Source organism: Ascaphus truei, chromosome 21 (genome assembly GCF_040206685.1).
Source record: "Ascaphus truei isolate aAscTru1 chromosome 21, aAscTru1.hap1, whole genome shotgun sequence".
NCBI classification, from domain to species: domain Eukaryota; kingdom Metazoa; phylum Chordata; class Amphibia; order Anura; family Ascaphidae; genus Ascaphus; species Ascaphus truei.
The window spans coordinates 13,869,958-13,886,991 of NC_134503.1; the positions used below are offsets into that span (position 1 = coordinate 13,869,958).

General features: G+C 43.1%; 1 protein-coding gene across 5 annotated transcripts in view; it reads right to left on the reverse strand.

Annotated features, from left to right (window-relative positions):
- The window catches only part of LOC142472168 (histone-lysine N-methyltransferase EHMT1-like), a 63,043-nt gene extending 47,339 nt beyond the window's left edge, over positions 1–15,704 (reverse strand). Inside the window, exon 1 of one of the 5 annotated variants that reach the window (XM_075579023.1) lies at positions 15,586–15,704. In XM_075579023.1, the coding sequence (XP_075435138.1) occupies positions 15,586–15,609 (24 nt within the window). In that variant the 5' untranslated portion in view covers positions 15,610–15,704. Of the gene's footprint in view, positions 1–3,056; positions 3,254–10,105; positions 10,305–15,585 lie in introns of those variants that run through there. The other 4 variants (XM_075579027.1, XM_075579028.1, XM_075579022.1 and 1 more) reach the window with 4 other exon arrangements.
- Positions 15,705–17,034: the final 1,330 nt, after the last annotated feature.

The window sequence follows — 17,034 nt, forward strand, 5'->3', positions numbered from 1 at the left end:
GCCTTCATTGGCTGAGCCGCGCACGTGATGCGAAAAACGCCAAAATTATTTGTCTTTTCAAAAATGTGCCACGCGGTCGCCCTTAAAATCGATCGCACACACTATGGGCAGCCTCATAGAGAAGAGGTCTGTTGTTCGAGCCAAGCGCGCGCCGTCGTGCCCACTATAAAACACGACCTAAGACTTCTCCGTAACCGCCACAATAAAAAAAAATCTAAAATGCATAGTCTTTATCAGGGGGTGCTCAACTCCAAACCTCAAGCCCCCCTCCCCCCAACAGGTCAGGTTTTCAGGTTATCCGTGCTTCAGCCCTGGTTGCTCAATTAGTCCCTGCTTCCGTAGCTGATTGAGCCACCTGTGCTGAAGCTGCGATATCCTGAAAACCTGACCTGTTGGGGGGGGCACTTGAGTGGAATTGAGCACCCCTGGTCTACACCAAACTGCATTGATTAACCCTTTAGGACAACATCTCCGTGCCCTTGTCCTTATTCTGCACGAGCCCATGACTACAGCTTTATTTTCAATAGGACATCAGGGGTTTTCCACATATAACCCACACTCATATCTGGATTAAAACCTTCACTATTAATTGCATTGGGTGAATAAAGTGGTTAAGCCCATCCCATACCACTGGAAGTCCACCACGAATTACAGTACATGCAGGATAACGTCATCCTGACGGAAACCCTTCAGGGAACAGGTACACGAAGAATCGGATAGCATTATTGATCAGGAAATCTAAAATACGTCTAGTAACAAAACACAGCGGGGGTAAATGCTCTAAAATGTGTGCGAACATTCATAATAAACTTTACTTCATATAGCGCTTTTCTTCCAATGGGACGCAAAGCTTCACAATAAGGCTGGGGCCATGGTGCCTTCACATGTGCGCGGCCGTGACGTCACCCGCTTGAAGCAGGTGCGTTTTTCGGCCATGGTACTCGCGCCATCCGTGGGTGTGTCTAGGGGCGGGCCAGTGACATCACGGAGCTGGTTCGTCCTCATTGGGGCGAACCGCTCACGTTCCCGGCCTGTCGCGCCAAGAAATCAGTTGGAACTGATTTCTTGCGAAACGCGCGCCCCCTCCCGCTTTCGCGCGGACGCGAACATTGCCTTAAGCCAGTCTGTTCGCTCAGCGTGTGGACGCGTCCGCACGGTCTTTGGTACCATGGCCCCAGCCTTAAAGTATAGTCCCCAGCGCATAGGAATGGTTACAGACACAGTCCCTGCCCAGATGAGCTTACAATCTATGTTTTTGGTGCTTGAGGCACAGGGAGATAAAGTGACTTGCCCAAGGTCACAAGAAGAACCAGCTTCCCCCGATCCAAACTCAGTCTTGTTGTTTACCTAGTCAGCGTCTTTACTCACTGATCCACTCCTCCCGTCATGCATCCACTCCTAGGGTGTACCAACTTGAAACAGGGAAAAACAGGGTCAGAAAAGTAATCCCTAGGACTTTCACATGTACACTCAAACTCTTATACCTATAGCACATCTCCTCTCCACCCTGGGGCTGACCCGATACTGCAGACATGTCAGTGGGCTAGTTCCAGATATTATTTAGTGGCGAAAAAGCAAAACGCTGGTTTTATGCCTCCAATCCACAGATATTTGTGACCCGTCGCTTATTCCATTTCCATTGTCACCCTTTAGTTTAATGAACGTCTTAATTATAGCGGCCGCCTGTTTAAACACAGAGGATTAAAACAAATAATGGAAAGTCGCTGCAGTGTGATCACAGCAAACGCCAAGTTACCCAACTAGAGCAGTGGTGGGCGACATGGTATATACACGGAGGGCCACACATAGTCTTTTGCCATATAGCCGTTACCTAGAACATCTCTCCCACCCTCTCACGGTCTCCCTCCCCTCGCTCTCATTATTTCCCCCCCTCACCTCATCCCACCTCTTTGTTTCCCCCCCTCACCTCATTCCATCTCTCATTGTTTCCCCCCTCTTTTACTGTTTCCCCCTCCTCACCACCTCACTTCCTTACCCTTCCTCCCACCACCACCACCACCCTCGCTCTTCCTCACTCACTCTCTCACCTCACTCAGTCTTCCCCCCCCCCCCCTCACCTCACTCAGTCTCCCCCCTCTCAGCCATTCCGCCCCCCGCATGTAGCCCCGCCCCCCGCATGCTCGTGAGACCGGCTGAAAGTTATAAGGGAAGAAGAGACCGGGGTGAGGAACGGACCGGGGTGAGGAAGGGACCTGGGAGGGGACCGGCAACAGAGGAATGGACCGGCAAGAGAGAGGAAGGGACCGGGTGAGGAAAGGACCGGAAAGAGAGAGGAAGGACCGGCAAGAGAGGAAAGACCGGCTGCGGCGGGGGGGGAGGTTGGGGGACAGGCAAAAGAGAAGAATGGGGGTACCTGCTGGGGGGGGTGTGTTAGAGAGGATAGGGGTACCTGCTGGGGGGGGGTAGAGAGGATGGGGGTACCTGCTGGCGGGGGGGGGGGGCTAGAGAGAAGGATGGGGGTACCTGCTGGAGGGGGCTAGAGAAGATGGGGTACCTGCTGGGGGTGGTTAGAGAGAAGGATGGGGGTACCTGCTGGAGGGGGCTAGAGTAGATGGGGTACCTGCTGGGGGTGGTTAGAGAGAAGGATGGGGGTACCTTCTGGCGGGGGGGGGGCTAGAGAGAAGGATGGGGTACCTGCTGGAGGTGGCTAGAGAAGATGGGGTACCTGCTGGGGGGGGTTAGAGAGAAGGATTGGGGTACCTGCTTGGGGGGGTTAGAGAGAAGGATGGGGGGCCCCCATCAGTGAAATAAGAGAATGGAAAATATATATATATATTTAAAAAAAAAAAAAAAAAAGCAACACCACAACTCCATTGTACAACGTTGGCCACGCTGCCTGTGTTCACAGCGGCAACAAGTACAGGTCTCCTCACCACGTTGCCATTTCAAGGGCCTGCAACAGTTCTGCAAGTTATGTTGGCTTCATATAAGCCCCCCTCCCCCATTCCCTCCCCAGGAAGTGCTTGTGCCAAGCCAGCCCAGCCTCATATACAAGCAGCCTCCACACGTGTGCAACTTAAACCGATTTACTGTACCTGCGCCTCTGCCATCTGCCTGAGAGGAGAACTCAGAGGGGGTTGCATGTTCCAGATCCTCATTGAGCAGTGTGATCCAGTGCTGCTCATGTGATTTAGCTCCCTCTGCTGATTGAGCATGCCCAGTGGAGACCATTTCACTGCTCTCTGTAAGCTGCAGCCATTTCCTAGGCTGTGCACAGACTTGAAAGGTCCTCCATTGGAGCAGATCTTGCACTAGCAGGAGACTGAATCAACACTGGCTCGGAAACACAGTCTGCATTACTAATCCATCAGTATTACAACACAAGTCCAAGTCTGACTGGTACACACCAAAATATCTGCTGGTGTTCATGTTCCTTATTTTTTTTTTTAATTGGTCTGTGTCAATGTTTCCTATAAGCATCACCCATGGGTGCTAAACCTGTACTATTATTGCCAATTAAGTGTTTTTTTATGTTATGTGAGGAGGGAGAAGAGCAGCGCAAGCCTTTCATCTAGATTCATAGGTATTTTAATCACGATTGTCATGATCATCAAGTCTCAGAGCGGCTACGTGTGAAGGCAGATTCTAGTGTATTTCAGGAGAGCTTTTCAGTGCAGTGTTTAGAGTCTAAAAAATGAAATGAAATCAACGTATCATTGAGTATTTTCACTCATGAGCTTATCTTATTCGCTCTTCACTTTGATTTTGAGCTATAGGAATGTTTGTCTAAACTTTAGACAAACATTACTATAGCTCAAAATCAAAGGGAAGAGCGAATAAGATAAGCTCATTGAAAATACGCAATGATACGTTGATTTAGTTTTCCAAATGACTAGTCACCGCTTCGTCATTAGGAGACAAACCTTTCTTGCATCTTTAAACACCACTGAGTAGTTAGAAATGTACCAGACGATAAAGGGTAGGACCCACTGGATTAATGAACAAGCCCTTTCTACCTCCTTCCCAAAACAATAGGAGAACAATTATGTACAGTAAAAGCACAAGCTGACATGGGCCTTCTTAACACTTGCACAAAAGCTACTCATTAACTGCCCTTTTAGATAATAACTTGAATACATTACGACATTCCCTATTGTTTCCGTGACCTTCTCAATATTTGGGGAATAGTGTTGGATTGAAGATGAAAAGGTAAAAAGCAGAATGTAGTTGAATTATGGATCTAAATGATGGTTTGCAGAAGCATGCAGCCAAAGACTTCCATTTTTACACTGATGTAGCTCATGGCAATACTGCTGTGTCCTTTTAATTACAGCACAAATATTATATATTCTCTTCTTAATATAGGTAAATTAATGTTACAGTGCTTAGTGAGCGAGATTAGGTAACCAGTCGGTTCTTCATCTTTAACCCTACAACATAAGTGCCCTGACCACCATTTTTTTCCCTCAAGTGATTTGACATACATATGAAATGTTTCCAAATGGCAAATTCGAGAAAAGCAGATCAATATCCTTGAAACAAAGTGACCGGTTTCACCAAATATGGGGTGAGGAGCTTTGTTTTTGAATAACAGAATAAAATAAAAATATATATATATATATATATATATGCAAATATAGCTGTATGCTCATCTGCATGTCTTAGGCAGGTCTGCAACCCCGCCTTTCCCCATTATCACCCAGCATACAGCACTTCCACTGCAGCAAGGGATTCTGGGAAATGACATGCAAATGAGCACACAGTGTCACTTTTTGCCTCAATAACCATTTTTAACATGGTTCCCTATAGGCTTAAGCTTGCTGCATGGTCACAGCTTTGAGCACAGCCAGGGTTAATATATCACATGTATGCAGTAAAATCAAAAATGTTTGACACTTCTTAAACCTACAAGTTGGTGAAAAAAAGCTTCTTGGGATCACATAATTCATTATAAAAAAATTAACTGGTACATTTCAGATGTATATGAGAAAAACGTAAACGGCATTTAACGCCAGATCATATGTGATACCCCGCATCAGACCTTCGTGAATCCCGGCATAAAATGTTCTGGTGAACCATAAAACTATGAATACAACACGCCTTTGCATACATGTGTACATTTATGAATTAATAATACATTCTTGGTTTTTGGAAATAAAAAACAAACAAATTACACAGCAAAAACCTATAAAAACAGAACCTGAAGGGGAGCCCTGTTAATTCATTTTCTTATCTCTCCCCCCCCCCCCCCCCATGCAAATATTTTTTGGGAGCCTGGTCTACACTACAGTGAACAGGAGACAGTTATGCCCCTGAAATTAAAAAAAAAATGTTAAACTCAAAGTTGTCAGGTTTTTTTTGTATCATATAAAAGGAAGCCACAAAAATACAATTAGTGAGTGCAGAGGAATATTTGTTTACATTGATTGTTGTTTCTGAGTAGGCCAAAAGTTAGAGGCAAGGGGAAAAGATTTCAGATTCCCCCTGGTGAAGGGGTAATCGGCAAACCCATTAATCTCGAAGAGTTAACAGCCGTTTCTATCCTAAAAGTAACAACCAAGGCTTGTTTACCAAAAGTATATTATTTTTCCCCTTGCCTAGGTCTAGGAGGTACTGCCGTTTTACCACGCTAATATTCAGTCTTCACTGATGTCAACAATCGCGTCGTGTCAAACAAATATACATCCTTCCTTTTCCTTTCATAAACCTTGTCACTTGAAATCCGTTTGTTGGAAGGACAGATTTATAGGGTTAGAAAAGCAATGACGTGGTATTACATAGATGACAACCCCCCAGCGCTGGGTCTTGCACCCTAGCACCTCCAGACCCCACATCCTGCTAATCTAATCATCTGTTTTTGCTCTTCTGCTTGTTCCAGTTAAAGATAACCCTGGAATGGTTTTTGACGAAGGAACGTTGTAGGTGGGAGGAAGGGATTTCAATGAACCATTAATGCCATGGAAACTGCTAGCGTAAGACTGCTGTCCTACTTTTTAAAAAACAGAAATGTAAAAAAAACACAGAAATGTACAGTTGTACAAGGAACAACAATAAACCTAATAATGAATGCACATTTGAAGGAATAATAGTAGCCTTGTTTGCTTGACTACGAAAATGGTAGATGTGGGTTTACAGTCAAACTGGGCACTTTAATTCTCTATGTGGCATGTACCACAACCGAATGTAGATTGTATTGGGCAAACATTCAAGTCATCCAACTTTCTGCTGGATTTCTCCTACCTTCTGATCTCATACTTTTTTTTTTTTTTTTACTGCTGCCCTCTGGAAAAATAGCTGCATAAACAGCTTTGCTGTGTAAGCATTTGCCTGTAAAACTGCAAAGTGAGGTTCACAGCCTCCCAAACCACGACAGTAGCACCTATTACAACTGTATTATTTCAAAATATTTGATAACAGAAAAAACGGGGTCAAAAAATTGAGCGAGGCATGTGTAGCCAACACTGTAGGTATTTACACAATGAAAACAGGATTCCTAAAAATAAAATAAAAAAATACAAATTGGAGTCCTACTTACAACAGTCTTTTTGCAGTCATTTCCATTTTTATTAGGTAACAGTGTAGAGTTCAAAGTTTCAAGAACACTGACCTTTCATCAGGCTTCGTGTTGGACCTCAAACATCGAACTCTGCACTGTTCCTTAATACAATGAAAGTTACTGCGAAAAGACTGTTGTAAGTAGAACTCTACTTTGTATTTTTTTGTTTTTTTTGAGTAATCTTGTTTACATTGTTTGAAATATTTTATGAGGAATGATATGTTGGAAATATGCATCAATACCCAAAACATAACTGCAACGGCTCTGCATACAAGCGGCAGAAATATTGAATAACCTCTCCACGAACCACTGTCCTAAGCAATACATTTTAAAACCTACTGCGTGTGCCCCCATAGAATATAAATACTGTTGCAAAGAAGCTTAAAGATACAGACTACAGGTTCAGTTGAAGTCTCCAAAAGACTGACTCCAAAAGATTGTTCATGGTCCCAAGGCTCAACAAAGTATCCGGCCGCCCCTCCTTCTCTTACTGTGCACCCCAAAACTGGAACAGTCTACCGGAGACTCTCACATCCACCACTAGTTTAAGTTCTTTCAAAACTAAAGCTGTCTCACATTTTAATTTGGTCCGTAACTGTTACATACGCCTATAACATTATCTCTTACTGTACATGCAGTCTTGTATATAATGTATACCCTGTTCACTTATGTAACTGTATTTGAACCATGTATTGTTTGTAATCATAACTCTGTGCCCAGGACATACTTGAAAACGAGAGGTAACTCTCAATGTATTACTTCCTGGGAAAACATTTTATAAATAAATAAGTGAAAAAATTTTATTTAAGTATATGATCAATGTGCTATGCTATAAACAAGGCTACAATTAGCAGTGTGCTTCACAGCTGCTTACCATTCCACTATCTGCACAGGCGGTAATACTAGTTTCATCTATGTATATTGTACAACAAATAGATTTAAAAAGGAGCAAGAAAACATCCTGAGGCAAATCCTAGCCAAAGCGGTCATGCCACATCTCTACATATGTCGAGAATGACACCCTTATGTCATCGGAATGTACAACACTTCAACTCAAGAACACTTCGACTCAGTAATATAAACCATTATAGTAAGGCAGGTTTAGAATTTAAAGTTAACGTTCGGTGTTCCACCCAACATTTGAAAATACCAGTGCCTTGAAGTCGGAAGATCCCAGAAGGATTGCTGTTTTCTTGTTGCCCACCCATACACAGCCTCTGCCGGTGTTTGGGGAAAGTGTACAGGCCTGTGGAAGTCTGCTAATGTGCTTTGCTTCCTTGGTTCCACAGAGCTTCAGCAATGAGTCACATGACCTGGCTCCCTCTATAGGTGCAGTTTATGCCAGAGTCAGCCTGCTCAGGAGGACACCATTTGAGCTGTCTCTGAGAAAGGCAGCCATTCCACGTCTCAGAGGCACTACCAGAAGTAGCATGGCTGTAATCTCTCCTCCCCCCCAGAAACCAAGGACAGCTCACATTTTCCATCCCACTTGCATTGCACGCTCTGCTTTTCAGGAGTGCTCAAGCAGGAGATGGGTTAATACCATCTGATATTACTTTGTACTACAACACAACTTAATGCTGCCTCTCCCCTTGTGATCCCATAACGCTATTTTAAGAATAGCTCATGAAAACAGTGGACTACAACAACAAGATCACCGGATCGGTGACATTGCCGGCTTTACCGAGGAATGCGGGGTTTTAAATGATGGTGCAACCCTTCCAACGCAGTCTTGGTTCAGGTAACCGTTGTAGCCATACCTGGACTGAGGGCCCCTTCGCTTGCGAGACCAAATTCCACATTTACAGTCAACGGTTGTAAAATATAACTATAGCAGAGCACCAACATTCCGGAATAAGCACCAGCGAGCACAATTACATGAAGAGAAACAACACTGAACTCTATACAATTGTACGTGTTATTACCATTGTGGGTACATTTTTCCACTCATAACTATCCGGTTGAAGTGGTGGAATCAGATTGGAAGGAACTTGACCCCTTTAACCAGGATTAGTTCATGGCTATTTGATATCATCCCTCGCTCTACCACATGCAAACATCCAAGGACAACCTGCTAGTTGCACATTTTTAAACAATGGACATCCATGGGCTTCCCAAAAATGATTTTTGTTGGGCTGTAAGATTATCAGGCCACTTTAAGAGTTTGGTTACCAGCCCGCACCAAAACTCTGCAATATTGTGTTATGTTACACGGCAAAGAAAATGAAATGCTTAAATCTTTTGTTCTTTTAAGAGTCAAAAAAAGACCAATATAGCTTTGTGGTATGTTTAAAACACACTCCCCAGATCTCTGCAGTAGCAAAGGCGTTAAAACAAGAAGTGAAAGGGCTGGCTATTAATCCAATATTCCCCCCTGTTGCTTGAAACACAAAACCTATCTTGACTTCGTGAATGTATAAAGTCACCTGCCACCTATAAAGAATGTTTAATGTGAGCTCGAGCTCTCCACATCCCAGCCAAATGAGACATTTAGGCACCGATATGGTGTCCAGCTAACACCGCTGTCTTCTATGTCTATTTAAACTTTGATGAAGTGCAGGAGAGTATGGCAACAAATTGTACCCTCTCCCACCCCCCAAACCATTGACTGTAACATACAAGGATTTTTACAGTTAACAGTTCAATTTCTCATAAAGACTATTGCTGGTTTTGGAACATCTCATACAGAATTGTCTACAAGCAAGGTTTCTGTTTTTAAGAAGCATTCCCCATATTTAACTGGGTATAGGAACTCAGATCACCAATTCTGCACTGAAACATCTTTACAAACATGACATTACCTGATAGACATAAGGCTCATTAAATATGAAAGAAACCCATGGATCCGACGGGTCTGAGCTTTTGCATCATACAGGAAAATTGACACTAGGTGGGCCAAACGGTTCTTTTCTGCTGTCAAATTCTATGTTCCCAAGTTTCTAAATTCTACACTCCTTATGACACTGGTTTGGGCTTCAGTCTAGAAACTGAAAAATAAAATGGGTTTGCAGCAGAAGCTTACACTTCACGTGGCACAGGACTTCTTCACATGAGAATCTGAGGTTGAATTTGTAAAGAGAATGGATAAGACAGTTCTCAAGCCCTGGACTTCCAATAATAATCAAGTTCTTCGCAGGTATACGAGACAAGACGGGATAGACGATAATCTACAAAACTATCAAAAGAAGGAAAAAAAAGAAGCCTGCAGTACAATTAATTCAATGTTTCTGCAAGTTACCAGTAAGTGTTAAAAGATAGATTAATTCACAGCACCTGTTATGAAGGCAGACAGCGGCAGACAGAGAAACTGAATCTTACTCTGCTTGAGTAGCATATCTAAGACAGCTTAACTGGTATTGCAGTAGACAAAACTGAAGAGAAACATAGTAGGAGGGGGCAGCAGCAAAACACCATTTCCCTCCACAACACTTCCTTTGAGTTTGGAATGCTGTGGTCATCTACATCTGCACATCCTATTTCTCCACTTTGTACAAGAAGAGGAGAACTCAAACATGCATAAAGGTCAGACAATTAAAAAAAAACACAATGAAGCTCTCATGTATGAACAGCCATGCTGATTTTCCTTACATAAAGTGCACCGACAGTGGCTTCTTCCCTAGCCAGGATCTCAGTCCTCAGCTACACTTCCATTTGCATCAAGATTCCATAACCTCCCCGGCTTCCCGTCTGGATTCAGCTTGGATGCATTTCCTCCCCTGATCCTGAGTTCAGGCCTGCAACTCCTCCAGACACACACGTTCCAGTCACACTGTGGGTGCAGTCAGTGTTGGGGCATGCTCAGTTGAGGCAGCTCCTCAGCCATTGTAAAAAAAAGCTTTCATGGAGTATAAAAGGAGGAAGTGTCATTACTATGAAAAAAATGATAAGAATCCAGCTAGCAATTTCAACAGCTGCATTTAATACGAACCCAATGCTCTTGTGCTCACACCGTCTTTTGTTTTTAAACATAATGAGGTCTCATCTTCCAACAGTACTCAATGTAATACAGCAAGAGTCAAAACTAGCACCTTAAACAATGGATGCATTTAGGGCATTTCTTACTGACACTTTGTAGCCAAGGTGTTGTTGTTACACTGACCCAAATCCCAATATTTAACACCCCCCAGCTGAATTCTTTACAGTACACACTTCAGCAGCACTCATTCTGTCCTAATTAGTTGCATGGCTTTTCTCATGCATCTTCCAGCAGCAAGATTTCAAGGAATGAGTACCGCTGCACAGATTAACCACATGCACAAGAAATTGAGCTAATATTTTACGGTCTATGTTTTGCGCTCGGTGGTGAATTCACTCTTGGGATAAAATTCATTTTCAAATCAGGGATACCAGTCGGTTGTGCTAGCTTAATTGATTCTCCGAAGCAACATAACTGGAGCTATACAAGTCACAATAAGGGGGTTCATTTCATCTTAAACACATCTTTTAGATCAAAGGTTTGGATACACATTTAACCCTGAAACACACTGTCACCCAAACTGAAGAAACAATCATAGAACACTCTACATGTAGTGAAGAGGTTACATGTGTAAGGCAAACTGCTGATGGATGGACAGCCCTTTTCCATACTCAGAGGCCATGCATAAAACCCAGATAAGATGTGCAACAAATATGTATTCAATGTCCAGCTTCATATCTCCTCCCCCTTTGTTGAATATAAAATATTTGGCAGAGACGATGCAGGCACAATGCAGTGTTTCCTTGACAACAAAGGCTAATTTGTCAGCATTATTTACCCGAGATTTCTCATACCAGTCACTCATGTATACCCAAGTATCAGCCATCTACAGCCCTCGCTTTCCCAACCCAGAAGCAGTCAAGGAGGAGCTGCAAAGGACATTCGAAAAAGCCATCTGTATTGATTTTGATTTATCAACTCATGAACAAAACATAGGCTACAAATGAATAAAGAAGCCCAGCTATTTTATCAAAAGAGTTTTGGACGCACAGAGTACAACCATCTTAACAGGATTGTATCTGTATATTCCATAGCATAAGGCAGTAGGTCAGTGATTTTTAACCTTTTTTTGGTTAAGGAACCCTAGCATTATATTGTCAAATTCTGAGGAACCTCAACCCTCTCTAATAGTGTGTCAGACATTAGATGCATTGTAAGGAACACCAACCCTCTCTAATAGCGTGTCAGACATTGGATGCATTGAAAGAAACCCCAACCCACTCTAATAGCGCCTCTGAGATCAGATGCATTGTAAGGAACCCCAACCCTCTCTAATAGCGCGCCTAACATTAGATGCATAGTGAATTCTTATATATTTGGTACAATTTTCAAATGACCTGTAAATTATAGGGAACCCTTTAGGGGAAAAAAATACCTTTTATGGGACCAACAAGAAGTTGATATGTTACAAGCTTTCCAACCTCTCAGGGTCCTTCATCGGGTAAAGGGTCCTGACAGGTTTGCAATATTGTAACATTTCAACTACTTGTTGGTTCAATAAAAGGTGCCATACCCCCTTCTCCCTCTCCCTCCTTTGTTAGCATATGGCAGAAATGTACAGCACTAGGTCCTCAAAAAATGAAGACAGAACAAAATTAATAGGGGGGAGAGGAAAGCAACAAACTTTTGAGAAGATCAATGTTGATGGACTAAATTACAAGACTTACTGACCATTGTTCAATTGTTCTAGATGTCACTTGGATGGAAAAACAGGACCAGTTTAAAGAATATGAGACAGGAAAGAGTAATTTTTCCAAGTCCTGCCATGTTCATAAAAAGTAACTCAATGGTTAAATTGTCCAAAAAAATACATTTAGAATGTAACATCTTTACTGGAAGAGGGGCCTGCAACGCATTGAAGGGCCTGCAACGCATGGCAGGGCCATTTTCCGGAAGTGACTGGATTAAGGTCTTTGTGATCGAGACATTGTCGCATGCTCAACATCCAACTCTGCCAGCCAGGCCCACACAATGATCCATCAATAGAACCGACTCCGCTGCCAAACTTTCTGTGTAAGACTGGCCATCAGTATCAGCCTCCTCCTTGCACCTTCTCAGTACTGGGTGGTTACCCAAACCACAGGATGTTAGAGTCGAGGCAGAAGGAGCAGCTCAGTGAGTAAAGACGCTGACTGACACAGAGTTTGAAGCAGGGGAACTGGTTCAAATCCTGGTGTCGGCTCCTTGTGACCTTGGGCAAGTCACGTTATCTCCCTGTGCCTCAGGCACCAAAAACAGATTGTAAGCTCCATGGGACAGGGACTGTGTCTTTAAAATGTCTCTGTAAAGCACTATGTAAAACTAGCAGCGCTATACAAGAACAAACTATTAATATTATTAGAGTCCTGCCCATGGCGATGGGTATTCAGGTCACAACCACAGATCATGTGAACGCCACATGTGCAGGTAAAGCAGTACTACAGAACCCTTTTGATGTATATGCTAATTTATAGTTATTGTCTATCTAGGCACAGTATACGTAAATGATCCAATAAATAACAGATATGGGTGAACCTAGGTTTGGCTCATTAACACTGGGGACACATTGGGGACACCCCTGCAATGCACTATTTAATGCACCACTCAAACCAAAAGAACATCTTTTAACTAAATCTTCCCTTTCTCCCATCCTGGTAGCATACACCATAGTGAATAGCCAATGCTTTACATTTTAGAGAAAGTGAGGTCAAACAATATCTATGGGGCTCAATTCAGAGGACTACCGTTGTGAATGATCACGACGAGTTTTTTTTATTTCGGTTGTCGTTGCTGCATCATTGGAATCACTGCAGCATTCTTCCCTCATGTGCTGCGCATGGTCCTGGCGTAGGCAAAAATCCCAAGTTCCCAGTTATGAGACACACACACACACTCTCCACGTGCCTTTGCTTTAAACATGACCGTTGGTCAAAGATATGACAAAACTCTGAAATAGGTCTATCGCAACAGAACCATTACAGACAACAATGTGTTTTAGTCAGGTAGCATAGAGCCACTTAGCTGCTTCTGCAGTGAATCATGTTATGCTTCAAAAAACACACATACAGAAGAACACAAAGAACAAAATCTGTTCCGCGTCCATTGGCTAAAAGGATACATATAAATTATAGCAGCCCAAAGCCTAAGGAAGCAGAGTGTTCAGCGCTTCCTGCAACAAAAGACTGAATTATTTATAGCGTACACAACACATCCATTTAAGAAAATCTCAACTATATGAATTGCTTTTTTTCTCATATGTATATATACACACAGATACGTACATACACACAAAAAATTCCCCACCACAACGTTAAGACATTGATCCTGATAACGATATTGATCGTGATAAACATCTGGTGGGCAGGAAAAATAGAAAGAAAAAAGAAAAGAAAAAAACACAAAAAACACCAAATCAAATCACTTTAAAATTTATAGCATTTTTTTTTTTTCATAATAGATCTTAAAAATTATTTCAAAAAAGGTATTTCGTTGGAACTTATTACAAATGTAAGTGTATTTTAAAATTCATTACATGTCAAGGTAAATAAAATACTATAAAAAAAAATATGCACACACAATATCCCTACGTCGTCGTTGGGACATTCCAGTTGTTAGATGCTGTTCTTGACTACCCATCGATAAAAGGCTCCTACCCTTCAAACACCAAGAGATTATAACCAAGACAAGTGTTGGAGGCCATTGGTATAACCCACTCCATACTACAAAATCAACTTGGCAGGCCTGGCAAGTGTCTGTGCGTCAACTTACATTTTGTAAACGAGACCAGCCTCACTAGAGGTGTGTAAATGCCTGCACACGTGGGTTGCAAATTTATTTTGCGTGAATTTGGAAATTCCGCTTATTTTTGGCAAAAGGCCACAGTATTCTAAATGTCACCAATGTCACTGGAGTTGGGTGGAAATGTCAGTATATAAAAGGGTCGTGTGACCTGCACTAAGGTTTAGCTTTAGCCAATTTATTTTGGAAACTGAAAAATGTTGCTACTTCCCCCTCCACCCACAAAAAGGGCAAATTTAGCATGGTTCGCCAACTTCAGTGAACATTTTGGACATCTCCAATACCCACATACATTGCAGATCGGGGCTTACTTTCTGTAGCAGGGATTACGGGGTTGGGAGGGGATCCTCCTTACACACACACATACACCAACTGCTGTTTTAAAATAATCTTAATCTTCCCCCATGCAGCATATATCAAGATGTTGCTGTTTTATCTTTAACATAAGGCCTGTTCAATAGCGAAGGGGGTTAAGTGTCTGCTCACAATTCATTGCAATTGCAAGGGCCACTTGGGCAGAACTTGCTTTGTATGAATTTCAAATCTATCTACCTATATAGCCAATAATAGGCTATGCTCCACAAAACAGCAAGAAGAAAAGAGAACACAACGCTAAAAATGTAGCTCAAAGTGACTCAACCATTGGAGATTGCATCATTCAGGCAGTGAAACAAACAAGGCTTCAATACTAAACTTGGCCACTTTTGCTACAGCAGCTTTAATGTAGCACAATTGTGACCCTTGTGTCTGTTATGGAGACCATGTATAATGAGATAACAGCCCCTCAGCTCTTCTGGAAATCATTACAAATAGACCCCAAGGGAATCTCAAGTTTTTACTCCTGCGAGTCCTACTTCTACATTTCAAAACACTAGCAAAACAGACATTTCTTCTTCTTTTTTTTAATCCTTTCCCCTAAATCTAGAGACAAGGAAATAAAATAAGAGGGTTTGTATTCTTTATGGCATTCTGTTCTTTATGGCGTGCAATTTTAAAGGCATTAGAATGACAACAGGAAAAGAAAAGCACGCCGTCATAAACAGTAGCCAACACAGTGAAAAATGTAAGCTGTTGCCAACTTGCTGGGGGAGAGCAAAAAGAAAGAGCAAAGGTTCCAACGATAGCAACACCAGTCAGTGGCCTTTAAAAAAAAAGCTCACTGTAAATAGCTGGACAGGAACTGGAAGAATCTAAGAAGGCGTTTCATCGTAGAGAAGGGTTTGCTCTATGGAGAAAGCATCTCCAAGGATGCATCCACACAAATGCACAAGGGGAACACTACACAAACTCCCACAGCACTTCTCACAAGCCGTACCTCGGTTGCAGGCCTGTCTGCCATGAGCTTGCGTAGAGATTTTCATCAGGAACTGCTGAGGCCTAGAGTGGTGTGTCCATGAGCTTCAGACTGTAGTAGGTGCTGGTGAGCATGCTCAGTGAGGATCTTTGCTCTGTCTACAGCATGAAATCAGCTCATGGCTGTTCTGCTGTTGTGTGCCATCTGAAGGGGAAAGTGGATGCAACTCTTCATGCAGAGAAGAAGAGGTCCCCATCTTGAAAGGCCATCGTCCCCAGTGGGGAAACAAATACACCTTTCAGCGTTTGGACCTAAAGACTGCATTTAGATCAATATGTTGCAGTTACATTTAAGGTCGGTGTAACATTTGCTGCTAGTCCGTGTCGTCTCAAAGCTTTCATTCGGATAGTGTTGCAGCTGCGATTGTGTACTAAGAAACAATAAATACATTTTAAATGCTGGACCTAATATATATATTTTACGGCGGGCTTTCAAGAATAAAGGCAACAGAAGCATGGGGAGTTGAAAGCATTTTTCTAGTTCACCCTTGCATCTTGCCAATGAATCCCCAAGTTTAATAAGAGAAGGGGTTTGTGTTAAACATGAGATCTCAGCCCCAGACACACTACCCACCTTCTGAGCTGCTGCTCAGAGATCAACCTCCGTCTTTGTACATTATTGATAAATGTAGTTGGCGTGCTCAGATCAATATCTCCCAAAAGGCACTCCGAATACTGTAACATGTACAATGCACGCCCTACACAATACAGTATATAATCAAGAGTAAACCCTAAACTATTTGTCATGATTAGCACGCTATGAGGCATTGTCCCGGAGTTTTTAACCTGTCATTTACACAATGCACACAGTATTATTTCTCTACACCAGTAGAACAGTACATTTCAACACAATCTCTAATTGTCTGTGTACGGATGAGACCGGAGTGTCTGCGGCTGCGACGGCGTGCATGGCGCACAGAAGGTATGGCCCTCTATGGGGCCGGCCCCAGTTGCTGCCTGCACGCCCCGGCACAACGCACGACCACATTTTTGCAAAGACAAGAATTTCGTCTTTGCTAGCGGCGACGGAGTGCTGGCCCGTTCACTGCGGCGGTTCAGCCAATGAGGGCGAATCAGCCGTGTGATGTCATGGCCGCACCACCGCCATGCCCCTCCCCCTCCCGTCGCGATCTTGTCTTTCCCGCTGCAGCTCAAGCACAGACCGCGCTTGCACCCATGCACGTGTTACGCCGGAGTAGCCCGCAGACCAGACCTGTCCCTAGAACTGAGGTGGCAGGTATGAACACACACACCGACAGAGCGAGGGACGTGTCCGGGTTGTGGTATTAGATGGTGCCAGGCCAGGTGGGGTGTATTGCGTGAATACTTGCCGGTACCGTTTTCCCAGAAGAATGGTCGTTGCCGTTGCCGAGATCAGGGGTAGGAGACGTATAGAAGGATCGAGATGAGT